The 20,283-nt window shown below is 40.7% G+C and overlaps 1 protein-coding gene across 1 annotated transcript in view; it reads right to left on the bottom strand.

Moving 5' to 3' along the window:
- The window catches only part of ntrk3b (neurotrophic tyrosine kinase, receptor, type 3b), a 173,179-nt gene that overhangs the window by 33,509 nt on the left and 119,387 nt on the right, over nucleotides 1–20,283 (bottom strand). The window contains exon 11 of the mRNA XM_023429753.2: nucleotides 8,115–8,303. Coding sequence (XP_023285521.1) covers nucleotides 8,115–8,303 — 189 coding nt within the window. The remainder of the gene's footprint in view (nucleotides 1–8,114; nucleotides 8,304–20,283) is intronic.

The following is a 20,283-nucleotide window of genomic DNA, read 5'->3' as shown; positions in this document are numbered from 1 at the left end:
TTTATCAGAATATCTTCACTTTTATCTTTGTCATTATGTAAATTAACTAAACTGAAGCACACTAATTGTGAAATTAACTCCACCATTTTAACAATTCACCTCTCTGTCTGTCATTTTGCCTGCTACTTCTCACATAGTCTGCCTTCACTACATGAACTCGTCCTGCACTTTCACTCTGGGAAATGTTTTGTAAAAATTCCTTTTAGCCCTCTTTAAGGCATCAAAAGTAACAAGCCGCTGTATATTATAGGTTAGATTTCAGTCAGGAAGGATTCAAAACCTGCCTTTAGCTGTCAAAATGTGTCAAGAGAAAGAATAATTAAATGTCACTGAGTAGAATAACTGATGAGCCGGTCTGAACTCCCTCATGCTCAACAAGCTATGTAGACTCTACATCAGGCAGCAGAACAGCAGTGACACTGTTCCTCCCGTAAGACGAACATCGCTGTCAACTTCACAGCTTTGTCAACAGGTTTTGGCAAATTTTCAAACCCATTTAGAGACTTTGTTTCCAAAAAGAGACTCGAGCATAAACAGACTGATACACAGAACCACACTGACATGCACTATATTACCTACAACAGGGATGTATTGTTGTATTGTAAGAGTAAGAAGGGTGTTGTGATATAAAAGTGACCACATCCATCATCACATCGTGACTGTGCCTACAGTCACCTCCAAAGTAACAAGTGTTATTTCATTTTTACACCTGCACCACTATTACTTATGGGAGAATCCAAGAAATAGTTCCTGTAGAACACATGATGAAAACATAGTCACTGAAATGCTATTCAAAAAAGGTTACGTTATGAGGAAAAATCCACAAGCATCTAATACTGAAATTACGCTTACTTAACTTCATCTTCTTGTTTCCCTCTGTGTCTGATGTACTTCATTGTTCATCATACTGATCACACTGAAAACCCTGCGCATCGATCTGTCCAAAGGGTGAGCGTAACCACTATAATTAACAGAACATCTCTGCTTTCGGTTCACATTTGACACCGCAGTAATTGTGGAGAGCACAATACAAGAATTTCACATCTATCTCAATGTTTATATTGCACTTAACGCAGAAGAAAAAGGCATTTTATTTCCATTTTCATTAAACTACAGTAAACACAGTGTTTACTGTAACCAGTCATTTCGTTAAAAGAAGACTCTACTGATTTAGCTTTGCACTCCAGGTGCCTGCATTAACTGGAATGCAACTTGACCGCTGACAGTTTAGTAATAGTTGCAGGTTTGGGTCCGTACTAGTAGTGGCTAATGTAGCTACAGAGGTCTGGTAACATCACTTCTGTCATCCCCACATTTTTTTCACTCTCTAACTTGTAATCTTTTAGCCCCAACCAACGCTGACTCAAGTGACATCATATGAGGAAATTTATCAGACTTCATGCAGCCACAAAGAGCTTTATACACAGCTATTTCACATATGCAGTGGAGTTCCCCTATAATAGAAGATTAGCGATTGTTGTTGATAGTTGAAACAAACTTGTTTAACTTATTTTGCCTATAATGGCATTACTACTTAAATGTATGCAGTGTGTTGTCATTACAGCCGGGTGGGTGGGGGTTTTGAAGAGATTCCAGATTTGTATTACAACCAGAGGTGATCCTAGACTCTGGAGGACCCCAGGCAAAGAGGACAATCGAAGACTATTGGCAGACGCCACAGTTTACAATTTGGGTAGATGCTAGCTACATCACACATCATCAGGGCCATTATATAGTGTCTTTAAGGCTGTGCCAATATTAGAGGCTGTCGGGGGTCCATTTTCCCCTTGGGGGCCCTAAACATTCGCCTTGTTTGCCTCTCCTCACGGTGCACCTGAGATTACAACTAACAGATACTTGACTGTAGAACAGTTAAATAATGTCTACATAACTGCAGCAAATTAATGAAGGAAAATGGGGGGCTCCTCAGAGAATATCACTGTGTCCACTGCTAAGACGCAAAATCGAACACCTGTTTAACTTTTCATTTGTGCCAGGTGCCCTCTCTTCCTTATTTCCTGGATGTAAATATTTTATCCCAGTTTGTTTCATTCAGCTGCTAAATAACCACTGACCACCTCATTCTCCTCACTTATGGGAATAAAGCAGCTATTATGTAGCATGCCTGACGATGGTGGCGAGGACAAGTTACTTTAACCTTCAGTTTCCTCTGCAGGCGGACTACGGCAGCGTCCTGCAGCCTATTTACCCAGATTGGCACGCTGAAAAGCCCTGAGATTAAATCTCTATCCCGCAGCTCAGCATCATTCATTTGTCCTGGCTCACCTGAGGCCTCGACGCCAGCAAACATTCTCCCTGGAGGCTGAGAGACAACGCAGCACCTAGATTTACTCAGCTAGTCAGGTCAGGCTTCTGGGGGAGCACAGATGTTTGGAGGGCTTTGTTCTGTACCTGTGTGTGTGCGCATTTGTGTGTAGGTGTGTGTGTGTGTGTGTGTGCATCTCACCACAGCTACCTGCCAACTTTTTCCAGTGTAAGTATGTGTGTGTATGTGTGTGTTTATGTGGATGTGTGAGGCTGTGTTTTTCTCCATCTACCTGCCAACTTTGAGCTTTCATGTGCGTGTGTGTCAGCCTCACGGGTGTGTCTGTGTGTGTGTGTGTGTCTGTGTGTGTGTTAATACTCCTCTGCCTCACAGCTTCCCTGAGTGTGCGCGATGGGTGGATCGATGTGTGTCTCCTGGTCATTGACAACATGTCTTTTGCAGGGCAGATGCTTTAATGGTGAGATGCACCGGCTCAGTCAGAAATGCTGAGGACATCCTCACTAATTCTTATTTCCTGCATCAGCTCTATGTTTAGCTACTTTGCACATAAAGTTATTATATATCAATCATACATTTTTTATGAGGGACAATCAAGAACAAAAAAAAAAACACTTCTACATTAGCTCAGCGCTCATAAAATATTACTTCTATAACTTTAGATTAAAACTCAAGCATGTCATGAATCTTTACAACTGGTTACTTATCACACATTCTGTGATTAATGGTGCAAACACAGAGACAAAGAATTACAAGAGAAATGTGTTGATACTAAGAGCAATTAACATTATACTCAGACTAACTTGCAAAAAAATTGACAAAGTTTCTGGTGACTTACCAAGAAATCCAAAGGAAAATAAAAACTATACTTATAGTTTAGCCCGTCTACATAAAGAGCCCTGCAGGGTGTTAATAGTTGGGTGAGAGGTACTCATCCAGCAGCTAATAGCATACAAAATGCTCTCCACCATTAAATTCACTGCAGCGCAGGGGCTCTGTGTCAGTTGGCATCGTTGGGCAACTGTGACATGAACACCAGCATTTACTGTTGACTCTCAGCGGGAATCTCCTCCTAACCTGCGGCGGCTGGCTGACTGCCGGCCTGCGTCTCTGCTGCTGCTGCCTGGCCTCGGTGCACACTCCGGCCTGTGTGACTTACCCCCAATGCCTGGCTAAGATGTAAAATCATCCTGATGATACTTTATGGTCAGAAATGTCTGGAAATGAAGACAAGGAATAAGCTGGCTGCAAGGATAAAAGGGCAGGCAGCAGACGGACAGACGGACTTCCATAATCTTCCACATTAAATATATAAATAAATATGATGTGATATGATTAAATCTTATGAAATCATCATGTAATCATATAAACAAGTTATGTAAAATGAATAAATGAACCAACAAATTGTGAAATAACTGAATTCATAAATAACAGCCACCTCTTTATTATGAAATCCTATTGCATCATTCTTATTTTTATCTAGTTTATTTCATTATAGCGGTCCTTTATAATGGTACTTTTCTTAATGACACTTTTATTTCATAATGACAAACCTACTAAATAAAGTTACTTCAATGACAGTGGAGTTGTCACCAATCATCGCCCCCCTCACCTTTCAACCAAACACGTAGCAGCCCATTTTCAGAAGGACTGGGTTTTGCTCAAAAAGAACTAGAAATAGTTGTGTCAGGTATGAAAAAAAAAAAAAAAGTTTAAACTCCTGCCTTTGTCGCCTCCACAACAATCATTGTGTGAAATGGGCGTGAATGTTGAATTGTTGGTTTTGGAAAGTGAGAGGCACTAGCCTAACCCTCCTCACAATCTCACAAACAAGTGCAGCCAGTAATATGAGCAGCTAGCTACAGCAGCATGTTCAACCTTGTTAAGCAAAACAAGAGGAAATGTTAGATTCTGTCCCTGTACACTGTATTTATTATGGTCATGATGAAAAAACAATGTCTTATAATTTCTTTCTTTACTCATTTATTGGTTTATTTATTATTTACACAATTTATTCAAGTGGATATTTATTTCATTATGTCTTGTATATTTAGTGGCTCCATAGCATATATATACAGATAAAATTGTGATTGATTTCCTTTTAACAATAGCTTCTCTCTGGGCACAACCTTGGTGTTATTGCTGGATTAAAGTTTAAGCATTAAGTACACTTAAGCACTAAGTACTTTACACTTGCTGCTCAGGGGAAGTTCTTTAAATGTCTTGACTGCCTGCATAGAATAGTTGTATTTGACGTCTGAGAGGAGAGGCGTGATATCCACCCTGAGCTATTAGTCCCCACAGATACAGTAGAAACTTTGTCTGGGTGTGTTTTACTCTACTGCCTCAGTGATGGGAATGAGCTGTTCATTACGGCGCTGACCTGTCAACACTCATGACGATGTTATTTTAACATCCACCTTTGTTCTCATGTTAATGACCAAATTGGTCATGTGTTGTTGTAAGTTGTTATAGCAACTGTTTTTTTTTTAGTTTACAGTGTCAGGAGCCAAAGACGTGGAGAGATTGTTTAGTATTTTCATTGATTCATTGAGCATCTTCACACCTCCAATTAAATGCGTTTGCAGAAGCAAGCATTTTCAATTTACTCTTTAACTTATTTAATTACATACTGCTTAGTCTGTGTAGCTGTACTGTATGTAGACTAAAAAAATGGCACTTCTGGAAGTTTGTCTGGTGGAATCATTTCAATGTGAATGGAGTCTAAATACAGTTTTCACAGGATTGCACCTGGCATCATCATGCATCTTTTTAGAGAAGAAGCTCTTCTGTTTAGCTCTTTTTTGAGCTGAGCTGAGGGAACATATCTTGGACTTCTACAAATTAAAGTAGCTTGTTTGAATCCACAACTGGCCCGAATGTGGGGCTGTTCTCTTTCAAAATATAATTCATGGAATAATAGTCTTGGAGGATTACTGCCTCTCAATCAATCTGCTCTCTATTTCCATTCATTTGCTGAACTTTAAAGCTACGAAATTAGTTACTCCTTGTCTCTGCTGGAAACATGTTAATCTTCAAAAACATCACCTTAAGCATAATTATGTCTCTGTTACTCCAAAAGCAGAGGGGACAGAGTATGGGTTTGTCCGAGCTGTGCCCACATGTGATATCCCTAATAACATGGATATAATGAAAGGATACGCGCTATACTCCAACATCAAAAGCTATTGTCTAATTTTGGCCAGCGGGATGTGACAAATCCGTAATTAAAATAGCAAGTTGAGTGATAAAACAAAGCCACTTGCTGGGAGACAGCGAGTCCCGCTAGATATGGATCTGTCATTAGACTAAAGAATTGTCCTCTGCCTTTTCAGCCTTTATCTCCCTAATGCGGCTACGTTTCCCCAGGATTGGCCTTTTTCAACTGGAAAAAAACGGCTGATCTCAACAAACGTCCTAATCAGTCACGGCTCGGCTGTTTACCGCATTGAAAATTCGAGGCCACTGGTTCATGCGGAAGATGAACCAATTGCATGACAGCGCTTCATGTTTTTAAATTGGCATCAGAATGACAACACATTTGCTAACGCTTTTTTTCGTAATGCCCTCAATCTCTCGAGCTTCTTTACAACGGTATGCTTACAGGTCACTGGTTCAACTAGAGGACGACTACAATTGGATGATTTTTATGTCATTTTTTTCATGTTTCTTCCTGCAGTGAGGAAGTGACAGCAGCACTTTTCTATTCTTCTACTTCTACTGTTCAGGTGCTACAGCCTAACAGCAAAGATACAAACAACACAACAAAGATATTGTATATATATATTTTTATATATATATGATATGATATGATATGTATATATATATATGACTATGCGACTTGTGCAGCAGGTGATTTCCGATCACATGAAGCTGTTTTAATAGAAGCCAGTCAACAGCAATAGACTGTCCCCCCCTCTTCACTATTATTGTTGGAGATGATTTTGAAATGCACATAGCCCAACAGTGAGGAACACTATAAATTACCCAGAGGACTGTTGGGGGAAACAGGCTGGGACTGACCTGAACTCTTGATTGACATAGGTAAGAAGAAGTGTGGGTGTGTTGAAATTTATGTGTGCTGGTGTGACTATGGAGAGGTCTCTCTCTCTCTCTGTGGATGTGTGCGTGTGTGTGTGTGTTTGTGTGTGTGTGTTTGTGTGTGTGAGAGAGAGGGAGGGAGGGAGAGAGAGAGAGAGAGCGAGAGAGAGACACCCTGGCAGCAAGCTATTCTCCTGGATAAGAAGCTTTCAAGTAAATGAATGAATACATTATGGATTGGTGGCTACGACCATCAATAAAGCAGCCATACTGTGTGTGAGCTGAGTGAAGCTCTTTGGTTGACACGTGACGCTGCAAAACAATCAGACTGAGCAAGGCCAGCAGGACAATGGAGACCCAAGGGAGACCTGGCTGAAGACACTTATCAAACCACAGAGCAGTTGGAGGAAAGTGAGGTGACATATCGGCAGATTCGCTCTACCTACGAGCCACGCTAACAAAACGCCTACATCCACATACATGCACAGCTTCAGTTCCACTGTTGTACACCTACACACATACGGATATACACATGGATACACAGACTTTTCCTTTCCCTGTGTGTGTATCCTGAGGGTAAAGAATACATTCATATTCAGGGAATGAGCTGCAGAGGCAGAAGCCATTCAGAGCCATTTTGTTTTTCCAGCCGATGGCAGAAAGCAGTGGCCATTATGACCTTGTGATGAATTCAGGGTTCATTTCTCACAGTTTCCTTTTTCATGCATGTACAGAGAATTAAATTAGAAAAAAAAAGACAAGGGATGCTGTAGTCTGAGAAAAAGAACATTTGGTAAAGCGTACGTCAAAGCTGCCATCATGCACATGTATGGGCTGACTTTCAATTCCAGGTGCACAGTAATCGAGAGAAAGTTTCATTTGTGTGCACTGTCATTTATTCATTAGCTCACAATCAGATCTCCTGTGCAAGGCATGAGATGTTATAAATCAGTCACCGGCTGGCCATTAACAATTCATGTAATTCATAATACATAAGATTCGTCATTTATTTATCACCTCTAAATGGGATTTCCTTCCTTCTCATTGGCTCCAACTCAGAAGTCAACTTATCCCAGCCTGACCAACGGCCATGTTGAGAGTGAGCCAAGATGTAAACAATGCAATTTGAAGTTGAACAGGACCAGGATAGCCTGATCTGGTGTGCTGCCATCCAGAAAGGAGGAGAGTCGTTTCTCCGACTAAATCCAGTTGGTTTGACTAGTATCATCTGGAAGGGAAGCAGCAGGCGCAGGCTGCGGCTGGCTGCTGGCACAGTTGTTTTCTGCTGATTCTCTTGAGCAGTTGATGTAATTGTGAGTAATTAGGCCTTAAAGTGGTCTTGTCTTTTCCCAACCTGGAACATGAGTCCCGAGGGAGAGTGGGGGTGGTGGTGGTGGTGGGCTGTTTGAACACCACTACCTAGTACAGAGAAGGCAGCTTTTTGTCTAAACAGATCCTATGTAAAGTGCCTGGAACTGTGCCACCATATGCTAACACCATACAATCACAATGACTCTGTAGATGACACTGAAATTATGCTATTACCCCAAGGGCCCTAGCACATCTAATTGTAAAGATAAACAGCAAATTACACTGGAGATGCAATGGTTGGAATGAGTCTCATAAAAACTTCCTATTTGGTATCTGGCTCTCTGACCAGATGTTGCTATTTTCAATGGAGGTTTATGTTTGTTAAATGCCTTACAAGTTCAGTATACTGAGCCTCATATGAGGGACACACTGCTGTGATAAAGGGGTGCCAACAAAGAGAAACTTTAAAGAGACTTACGGGTGGTTGGCTTGTTGCAGTTGTGTCCATGTCTGAAGTATTGAGGATTCTCCACCACGGGAATACGAGTCATCCCTATGACAACCGCATCAGGACCCGCATCTAGAGTGCAGGGGGTAATAATACCATGGTTGACGTGATGAAGGGGGCTGGCAGAGTCTTCCTCACCACTGATCACAGCTACTGGACCTGGAGGAAGAGCAGAAAAATGATGTCTTACTTAACAGTTTAAAGCTTCACTCAAAAATATATTTTGCTTATTTTCCCTTCACTTGGATGTTTTCAGCTTCACTGTACTGAAGGATGTGCTGTATGTGTGGAGTCTCAGTTTGACACGTGTTAAAATACCTTCATGTATCAAACCAATCACAGAAGAAACTCTAGTGTGAAAACAGGAAAGTTTACCTGTTGTTCACCCGGTTCAGACAAAGAAGACATATAAAGAGCCGCACATGAAGTTGCACGGACTGAAAGGAAGTAATTGATTGGACAGATTTCTGTCTGTCATTCTGCATCTTGTGCAGTGATATTACGGGAGGACACTGTGTTCTGGTACTCCGTATTGAAGAACTGCCAAAACAACACAAGCACAAAACATTTGACCAAGGGAAAATCTTCGCACTCATGTGGATGACACAGAAACATGTTACCGTGGTTACCAAATTATTTGCATAAATATATATGTTGCTCAAACAGATTTCACTTTCTGTTGTTGAGTTCATACTCAACAGATGTATTTAACAGTAATTTATGCTAAAATCATCACATATCTCCTATTATGAAATATGTTTTGCTTTCACACCACAAACAAACTGCACTTTTCAGTCTTGGTGTGGTTGTCTAGTCCACAGTCCCGAGTCTGACTGATTGCTCTCACACCAGCCCAAACCAAGCCAAGCAAACACACACACACACACACACACACACACACACCAAATATAAAAGGTGTTAAAACACCCTTAGTTTTAATTAAAACTAAAAAGTGATGTCAAAAGGACTTGTCAAATGTGCACTCACACACAATCATCATTTATATTCATTACTCTATAAATACACCCATTCATTTATTCTCTAATGCCAAATCTGCAAAATCACTTACCATATCAAAATACTAATATGTGTTTAAATCATTATCAGTACAGAGCAGCAAGGCTGGAGTTTATGCTGGTTGAATTTATGGTGTCATACAACACATTCCTCATTACTAATAATGTCCTGCCTTTAATCAAAATTCAAAAAGTCAAGATTTGTTGTCAGCCAGTGTGATCCAGTTTGCTGTTCTATCACTGTCGTGTCAAAAGCAAAACAGAGCTGTGACAACTGCAATCTTCAGGGAGGAGTGAGAAAGGAAAGAAAGAGGGAGGAGATGGGAGACAGCGAGTGAATGTAAAGTCAACACTAGCTGATTCAGTGGAGCGGTGACAGTGAATCTGTTTACCCACAAAGTTGAGTCTCTCTCTCACCTTGACAACACAGTAAATAGTAATCAAGACTCAGTCGTGTCAAATTATAGACCCTCAGCTGCAAGGGGTGGGGCAGAGGTGGGGTGTGATGAAGTGACACATGTAAGCAGTGATTTATTTACAACATTCTCTTATGCTGGGTTTTCATACCTGAGCACCCACTTTATTGGAGAGATGCGCACAGCGGGGCACAGGTCTTCACCGGGTGACTACCTGCCCAACCAGTGGGGACAAGCTGCAAGCCACAGCTCTTAATCTCTGCTGATGCCTCTGACCCTCCACTGCACCGCGCAGGCAGAGAGACATATGCAGTATACTGTTTCGAACATAACTACACTTGAAATAAAATCATAGAACGTCGTGATGAGTCACGGGTAAAAGTCTTTAAAACGTGAAAAGATATCTCAAAAGGATCCTAGTCGTAAGCTCTACTTTTTAAGACAATATGAAATGGAATGAAAACCAATCTGATCAGACTGCAGCACCAGATGGATGAGGCCTTGGGGAACGCCTGGCCTCACTCCAAACTACAGCACTCCAAACTACACAAAAACCTCTCACTTGATTTCTTCGGATATGAAGGTTTTCTGAGGAGTGAAGGGGAAACTATACTTCTTGACTTGAGAACATCCTAAAATTGCATTTATGTTACCTCAGTGATGAAAAGGCCCAACGGTCTCTGAGAGGGTTTTTATCATCTGAGATGTTGCCTGTGCACAGAATGGAATTCAGCACTGGACAGTTCCCCTCCAAACATATATCTGAGAGTAAAGTTCCTCTCACCAGCTGTGATTTATTCAGGAGAAATGGAAAATGAAATGAGCTAACTTTTGACTATTTTCCATTCTTTTCATGTCTCTTTCCTCTCACAACTTTTATTAGTGGTTTTATGGTTCATGCAGAAGGTGAATTTAGTCAGACCTGGTTTTTCAGCCCTAATTTTTCTATTACTGAAGTTACTGCAGTATTAAGATATGAGAGGTGTGATGATAAATATATCTACATCTACCTTAAATCAACATGAATAAATACACACTGACACTGACTTAAGTCCATTGGTCTCTAAGCATCTCAATCATATAAATCACCTGGCACTTGGATCATTTTTGGGATGTAAAGCACAAAATCTGCATATTTCAGGAATAGTTTCAACATTTTGGGAATCAGAGTAAGATGCAGAGATTGATGCCACTTATGAAGGGAAATCTCCCTTTAGTTCTAAAGTATGGTAAAAATACTTTGCACCATGATTGCCTTTGATTTTATTAAACCTAACAAACTGAACAGTGAAGCGTATATTGCATGCGTAACCAAAACTATTATTCTTAACATATTACACTGCCTGTGTCCCCCAGAGTCTATGCGCTCATTCATGTGTTTCATACATGTTTTGATATGTCTTGGGTGTTAAGAATTGTCCTCAGACCTTTATCTAAAGACATAAAACTCGTTTATGATCCAACCCACCTGTCTATAAAACATTGTGATAAGCTGTAGCTGCTGGGTCATTTTCAATTCATTCATTCATTTTTAAAAGGTAGAATATTTGTAGTAGCACAGAACATAACAGTGACGGACCACGGACTAGTACTGTCTGGCAGGAAGAAATGTGGCTTATCAAAATAAAACTGCTAATAAAGACAGGAGAGCTGTACTCTGTTCACGATGCCCTTTGAAAATAATGCTAATCCCAGCATCGACAGTAATAGAAATTGTTTGCAGTCTTGTTACCATCAGAATGTTTTATCGAGCTATACAGCAGTAGTGGTATACAAACACATTTCTACTAGTGGTATTGATCTTCTGATCTAACTCACAGTAAGAAAGCAACTAAGTGCACTAACCAAAAAGTCAAACCTTTGTGAATACAACACAAACTGTCAGATTGTCTAAATAATTCAATGCAATCATCTTTATCGCAAAAATGATGAAGTCAGACAAGACATTCAAGATCTATAGTTCATGGTTCCCTCTCACCTTATAACCAGCCTCACACACAACTGCATCTCTTACACAAGTTGGGGAGAATTCATCATCAAAGGACACAGCACTACAAGCGAAAAACCAAAATTATTCATTTAACATGTTTAGACCTACAGACAGGATTCCTTCTGGAAAAGTCTTAGGTCGCTGTGGCGTGCTGTTATTTGGTCATTAGTTAAATTGCTCACATCCGTCAGTGTTTTGCCTGCCAATCTGTTTCCCCAGCCAACATCCATCAATTTTTTTTTTTTTTTCTGAAAAATATGTCACTATCGCTAAGATTTCTCCATGATTCTCCAGGAGAGATGTCACTCCAATCGGCATTACTCAAAGTTCCTTCACGGTAACCTTCGGGAATCCAGGAAGTGTTTTATGTTTATGTAAGGTGCAGTTCGCAGGTGCATTAGCTAATTCAGCCAAATCAATTGATCAAGTGTGACATTTGCATCATCTGTTTCCCAGAGTTTAGAAGTCAATCTAATTTACTTTACAGGAGCAGAGACAGCGTGGCCTTCCCCTCCTGGGTTTTAAAATGGACCCCTTCATTAAGGTATTGTTGAAGTGCTGGGCCAGCCGGTCTATTTGTGGACCAGGTCTGAATGATGAATTAAAGTAAAACTCCAACCTTTGAACCAGCCACACAAGCGACTTTTGTCTCCAGGCTTTGTCACCTTGTGAGCATAGTCACACTGAACTAAAACCAGAATAGTTTCAACAAGGAAAATAAAAGTCCCAGAAAAACTTCACACTCTAACTCTTGACTCTGATTTACTGGGCTTCAGATTATCCATGAGCAGGAGATTTCTGCCACTGCAGACACATTAACCTGCACCTCCTACAGGACAGGAAAGTAATAGCAGCTGCAATTTTTCCAGACATTCGACTATAGACATTTTCTCTTTGCCACCTAGAGGCAAAGAAAGCTGCTGAAAAATTAACACTTGTAACGGGAAAGAAATAAGAACAATGACTGCAGTGTTTTTTTTCCTTTTTCATTTTGAGTATCTGAGTGTGTGCTGTGTCATGTGTAAGTCTAACTTCCAGAAGTAAGTAGTAAAATAACTATCGCCAAACAAAAATGATTGTATTGTATTGTACCCATTCTCTCTATAATGTAACCAGGAGGACGTAGAATACAGTCACCAACAACCAAAGGTGTAATTTCCAGGATGAGGATGGGAGATACATGTCACCCTCCCTTTTAACTTTAGTTTTCTAACCTTAGTCTCTCCGAGCTTAGTTCTTAAAAAGAAATGTTGATATGCTTCAGGTATTACTGTGCACTCAGCAGTGAGTGGACTGGAGCGGCAAGTCAGTGCTTTGTGTACTTTTATTGCCCTGGGTTTCGCCTCTCAGGCCACATACAGCAGCTTATTGTTGAAGGGTGTTCAGCTTTTACCGTGTGCAGCCTGAAAGGGATTACCTGCAGACACGACTCTGGGCCGGAGAAAGTTCTGGTACTGGCGCAGCAGTGTGTGCTCTTCAGCTTATTCAGCAGAAAATATGCTTCAGTTAACAAAACTTCTAAGTTTAAAATGTACAATACAGTATAAAACATTAAACAGGCCCACACTTCACAAACAGCAGATACATACAAGAACAAAATGCTCAGTGTCTGCAGGCGGCTGAAGTGTCCAAAACCTGTAGATGGCACACATCAACTCATCCACGTCTAACCTGTTGAAAGGATAAGTTTTCTTATCTAACTTATTCCACTAACAAGTATTGCTTGTGTAGCCATAACCTAACATATATCTTGTATCATATATGTATCAAACACACTGTAGATTATTTTAAATCAATCCCACACACGCTGGGCTGTGCCTGGAAATAGTCACCAGAGCACCAAATATGTGTTAATCCTTAAATGAAAATAGTCCCCAACAAATAGCTTACCACTGTTTTATCAAAGCTCCAGTATCCAGCTGTTTTATGAAGTAGCTTAGTGCTTTTGTTTTTTAAAATCAAACTATATTTTTAAAGGCTGGCACAGATTGGAATAGAGCTGTAGGTCTTAAACTGCTGGTGTCTCTGGAACTGGATGATATTGGCCAGGGTCTAATTTTGGGTACTTTGCATCAGTGACATGTGTACTCGTTCATGTTCTACTCACCTGAATATTAGATATTATTAATATGTCAGTTCCTCATTTTTTCATCCTGGTTCTCTGCTGTGGGAACTTCACTTACCTAGTTTATTTATTTCAGCTCTCATTTGTAAATTTATGGTGTTTTTGTTTCATAATTCTTTATGTAAATATACTAGACCAGACTAAAAAGCAGCAGGGGTGTTTGTCTAAGAAGCCACCTAATTGTCTGTGTCCCTGTTCCTCTACAGAGGAGTGAGTGCTGAAGGTGATCTTTCGGACAAAAAAAAAAAAGAAAAGGCAGTGGGTGACTCTTTAGGGTTTTCCCTGTGGTGGGGAATAAATTGTGCAAAGTGTGATTGCTTCCGTTCCACCTCCTTGTGGTAATTATCGCACAGATTTCTTTCAAAGGTAGTTAATTAGAACTGGAATTAACTTGAGGACATGTAAAATGAACAAGAGAACACAGGAAGGATAACTTACTGAGGCACGGCCCCTCTTCTGGTTAACAATGGATTTGAAGCGAGGTAAGAGCCAAAAACAGTGGAATCAAGGCAAATATTGTGGTGGTGGTGGTGAAGTAAAGACAATGGGTTGGCAGGACTCAAATATCAACCAAGTGTCATAATGCTTATATCATTTTACATAAATCTTTCAAATGTAATCATTTGCTATTCAGTACAGCAGATTCATCTACTGATATATTGCTGCCAAATGTCTTAGATCTTCCGAAATCCTCAGAATCACTCAGCCAACATTTCCAAACAGTAACCTTAAGCTTCACGTCCACCCACATTTTTTACATCATATAAACCAGTTAGTCACCTCAAATAACGACTGGAAAGGATTGAGATTGAGGCAGCTAGCTTAGTGGCAGCCACTGTGTAAATCTGCGCAGTGAGTGCAGCATTAGTGCTATAAAAAGGCCAGTTAATTGCCAAATGCCACTGTTGTGTGAAGAAGCCTTGCGGTTATGTGCAAAGCTCAGATGACAACTCCCCTCGCTGCACTGACGAAGACATGTAAATAGCTCTTCTGACAAATGGCCTCAACCTGCTCACTCAACCTCCCACTCACAGACGAGCATGGTGAACAAGTAACAGCCGCGCAGGCCGGCAGCAAACCCACGCTCGCCGCATTTCTCACCATATCCAAACAGCAGCGTCTCATACAGTCAAACACCTCTGGAACGCACGCTGTTTCCGGTCCAGCTGATGGTGACCAACTGTGGAAAATACTCCGCACTTGGACAGCTGATATTTATGGTCCTCTGCAACGTAGGTTACCGACAATTTACAATTGCCTCGCACAGCTCAATAAGCTATCTCCTTATTGTGGTATAAACAATGGTGAACAGTGAGCGAAGGACAGGCAGAGCTGAGACAGAAATAAACATGCATTTCAAATGTTCTGTAAACCTATCAGTCACTGTATCTGAAGCCACTTGTATGTCCTCTAAAATCAAGTGTCTACACCGCGCTGAACATTATCTGCAATGACACAGCACTGAACCAATTACAGTTTGTGTTGCTGTATATCTGTGGCATTGATGCTCAGAACGATAATAAAACAAAACACTGAGATTGTTATTCTGACTCGGTTCCCACAGTGCCCTATCAGCTTTTATATCTTTGACAACACATTACCCTTTAAGCTCCCCGAAGACAGACGAAGCAATTTTACACAAGTCTGAAAAGTGATGGAAAATGACATCATCCAACAGCTGAGCTTTCCCGGGGCTGTTCCTTGATTTATGACTACGACAGAGGAAGGATCTTTACCAAAACCAGGACCTATATTTTATTACCTGTTATGTGCCTAAACAGAAATTGAAAACAAAACATGCAGCAATCTGAGAAGATATTCAGAACCATACGAGTTTCCACTCTGTTGGGGATTTCATTCCTCTCTCATGGCAATATAATCAGAAAAGGGCCAAATGAAAAGCTTGCGGTGGCATTGTTATAGAAGCTAGTTTGCATCATAAACACAGCAGTAAAGGCAACAGTGCACGCAGTACAAACATATGCACGGTAGCAACTGCAAACTCAACGGCTATATTTCTTGTCAGGGCATTAAAATGTGAAACGATTCCCCAACCTCGAGCATCTGGCAGAGTTTGCATGTAAATCAAAAAGGAGACTGAAAGTCACATTCAGCCACTGCAGCCCACAAAAACCATCCACACACACGCTCCAGCACCGCCAACATGGTGGTGTGTGTGTGTGTGTGTGTGTGTGTGTGTGTGTGTGTGTGTGTGTGTGTGTGTGTGTGTGTGTGAGTGGGTGGGTTGGTGGGTTGGTGGGTTGGTGGGGGCATTGGCTGAAGCCTGGAACAAATATATTGGATAACTAATAATCACACTGGGCTCAGTGTTCAGCATTCCCTCATGTGTTTTCTTAAGTTTCTAGTTTTCCTCTGATTTGCTAATAGCACCAGTCACTGCGCCTCCTCAGGACGAGCCCTTTACAGTCTGAAAATATTTTTCAATTCCAAATCATGTGGACTAAGGGAGCATCAGATTTAAAGAATAATCATTAGTTATTCCCTTCCACAAGGAGCCCATATTGACTAGCAGGTATATACAGCCGTATTCTCTGAGGGGAAAAGACAACAACAATCCTTCCTCCCTCTCCTGATCATGTTTTCATTCAGAATGTGCACACAGAGGAGGGGCCATGACAGACAGGTCTGTTGTCAATGTGTTTGCGAGAGAAAAAGAGAGAAAGAGAGAGAGCGAGAGAGAAAGAGAGAGAGCAAGCAACATCTGACTGGCCAAGTGTTTCAACTGCACCATTTTCACAATAACAGCGGGGGGCGGGGTATCAGATGACAAGTTGAAATGTGTTTTCAGCACATTTTTATATGTAAATACATATAAGGGATCACGGATATAAGTCAGTAATTACATTTTTACAATTTTTATAATTACATCCCACTTAAGGGGCCAACCATAGTCCTTTGGATGCCCCCCCCCCCATCTGTACCATTTGCCCCCCCCCTGCTGTGGGTGACTCCTCCATATGTTAATATGTCCCACCATCCTACTGGGAGGCAACAAGTGTTTCAGTGGTGGGGAGGGTTAGTGGAGAGGTTCATTCTTAGTCAAACGGGGTTGATTGTGATAAATTTAAGGAAAATATGGACAGAGGTTCACTTAACAGATATATATCAGCAAAACGAATCAGCTCAATGGCAGCACTGAACCTGAATGATTCTCTATTTATAAATATTTATAGCTGGCTGGGTAGCTAGACAGACAGCTACTTCATTGTGCTCCCAGGAGAAAACAATGTTTTCACAGTCTGCACATGGAACATGAACAGTTCACTGCTCACAGACTCACACTATAGATGTGTGTGGCTCAGTGGGTAAAAAGGTAGCTGAGAACCCAAGGACAAAAATTACAGTGTTCTGATTGGAGGAGGAACAGTGTACCCATTACTGTATGTGCATCACTACCATGGGACAACAAGGGTAAAGGGCAGCGCACGTCAAGAAAGATCACTATAACTATAGCTATAATGATAACAATGTGAGCATCCTCACTGATGAAAGATGAAGTTCTGTGAGGACGTGCTGCGAGCTCCAGCTGTGTCACAACCCCAAAATGATTATTGATTATTGTTACGCTGCAGCTAAAAGTGTTTCCTATACCATCAATTAGCTTACATAAAAGAGGTAGCAGAAATGGCAGATACAACACTGATAAAGCACTTGATTTAACTTTTATTTATCATTTATTCATATTCTTATTAATGAGAATATGAATAATAAGAATAAGACTGCTCTGCTGCACAAACATGATGCTGTGCAGAGATGCTGTTTATTTCAATAAGTTCACTTTACTGCTGATAGATATGATAAATATGTTCAAAGATCATTTTACTGATCCACTCTCATGTGGAACAAAGACACCTTCGTATTCCTCAGTGCTACAGTTCATACGGTTCATTAGTATTATTTTTATTTTGAGAAGGTATTGAATGTGACACCCTGAAATTTGGATGTATTTTGAGACTATGCTTATAAAACAGGGCTTCGAGCTAAATTCAAACATCAGCATGCTAACATGCTGACAAAGATACTGCTAACATGCTGATGTTTAGAAGCTTGTTCTCCATCTAAGTTTAGCATACTAACATTTGCTAATTAACACTAAAATTCATTTTCTTCGCATCCTTGATCTGTACCAAATTCCATGGTATTCCATGCAACAGTTGTCCAGCTCAAAATCCAGGCTGTCAAACTCATGGTGGCACTAGAAGAAAATCAGGTGTCCAACACCTTAGGGGACATATAGTCTGAAGTGGTGGAGTAGATTCCCAATGATGTGGCAGAGATGCTGCTGTTTTGCAGGTATGACATTTACCATATGCACCACCTTAATTTAGCATGTTAGCATACTAACATTTACTAATTAGCGCTAAATGCAGAGCAGAGGAAGGGAAAATTTTTAGTTTTGCAAAAACAATTGGACAAAATTCAGCATGATGATAGTACTAGTTAAAAAGTTAGGGTTGCTACAAGAAATTTGATTCAACAAATGTCAACCTCATTGTGGCACTAGAGGAAAAGTCAAGGGATCATCAAAGTCGTTAAGATACATCATCTGTCAGCCATGACTGTAGTACACAATTAGCTATGGACTCGCTAAAAAACTAGCTTTAATATTGATCATTTAGGTACCACATTTCATGACAATCCTTGTGATGACAACAGAGGAAATGGCAGGGATCACTAAAGTCTGTAGGATTCATCCTCTGGGAAACATTAAATGTAAGTTCAAAATAACCATAACGATCCATCTCATCATTATTGTGATATTTCAGATTGGACCAAAGTGTTGACTGACGGACAGCTATCCTGCCGGCGGGGAAAAGCCACTGTCCCAAGATTAGACGTTATGTTAATGTTAAAGTGAACGAGGAGATGGAAGTCTAGAACGAACCAGTAAAAAGCTGATTAGTCTTTCAGAGGTTTCTCAGCATGTTAAGGTAAAAGAGGGAAGCACTCTTTGTGACTACTCTGGGTTTAAAATGAAATTGAGGAAGCACATTAAGGTCATTGTTAACCACATTCTCTGCACTTTGGTGCATTCAGGTTCCATTTCCAAAGCATTCATTCAGGTCTAGTTACGGACACAGGCTTGCAAAATTAAATCCTGACCCACTGTGGGTGTCTCACTTTAACAGGTATTAATGCCAATGTTCTCCTTTTTTCTCCCATAGATCTCCTCTCTTTCATGCACTCGCTTTCCTTTGTTTTCTCTCCACCATTTCCCTGAAAACGTTATTTTCATTCATTGGCCTTTGTTATCAGGATGTTGCCAAAGTGAGTCGAGATACTAGCAATCATACTAATAATGATTACAAAATAAATTCCTCCTGAATGACAGCAACAGAAATTGATCAAAACCTATATTCCTCTATCAGCACGTTTTACGTGAGCAACTGCTGTTTCATCTTAAATCAAAAGCAGTTTTTGAAAAGACTCCCATCATTCATTTCATCTCTGTCTATTGTCTCTTTCAGCCCCTGCCTCTTTCTTGTCTCTAGTCCCTTGGGTTTTGATTCCTGCCTCAGTTCTTTCACAACTGCCTCCCTTCGTTGGAGGGATCAGGACCAAACACATTTGTTCACCTGGGAGGTGGAGGAGTAAGAGAAGGGGGATAGGAGGCGGCGACAGGGAACTCAGTGTGTGTGTGTGTGTGTGTGTCTGTGTGCATGTATGCGGCAGGAGGGATTCTAATTACATATTTAACTGAGACACATGGATGAAAATCATTCATCATTCACACTTCACTGCCTAATGTCATGTATTGCATACTTACTGAGTACCATATCTGCTCTGTACTGTAGCTGCTGTGACAGAGAGCTCAAAGAGACTGGAGTGTGAATCAGCTGTGAGGGGCCGTTGGAGACTGATCGTAAAAGATGACTGTATGAACTTTGGTACAAAAAGATTATATAAGTCCATTATGGAATGAACATGATTGACTGAAATACATTACAACAAACCTAAAGAAGTTATATACTAATATGCAACAGCAAATACATTTTGAAAGAAAGGTGAGACCACCTGAGTTGTGTTTTCTATCAACATAATGAGGAAACATTGTTAATTAAGGTATTTGCTATTTACTTACTCATTTTGATGAGGCCAGTCCAGCAACACAGTCGGGTTGCCACTGCAGAGGACTCAGGACAAAACAATGCTGACAGCAAAGTTTAACCTGATTCCCCTTTTTGGATTACCTTGTAACATGAATGGCATCTTTACACTGGTCACCATATGGTTTTTGCAGAGCTATATTCAGCTGAACCCCGGCTAAATCTGTCCAAGTATAAACAGGTGGGACTTGGCATTGATGCAGCATTGTTGAGTCGTCGTACTACAGGCCACCTATCAACCAAGACGTGTAAACCTGCATGTGTGTAGCAGCGTGAACAAAATGAGAGCTGGAACGTACAACATGGAGACTTCCGTCTTCTCTTCACTGCTGCGAGGAAGTCCTTTCATACTAACAGGATGTATTTATACAGTAACAGCTGTTCAGTTAAGGCCTCCACCAGCCACAAAATGCCTGCAGGCAGGTCACATCCGGCATGAATGTACAGATAGACAGTTAAATAGA

This window comes from Seriola lalandi, unplaced genomic scaffold (assembly GCF_002814215.2).
Source record: "Seriola lalandi dorsalis isolate HSWRI2012SDOR001 ecotype SW California unplaced genomic scaffold, Sedor1 jcf7180002054898, whole genome shotgun sequence".
NCBI classification, from domain to species: Eukaryota; Metazoa; Chordata; class Actinopteri; order Carangiformes; family Carangidae; genus Seriola; species Seriola lalandi.
This window is presented reverse-complemented; position numbering and strand designations above follow the sequence as displayed.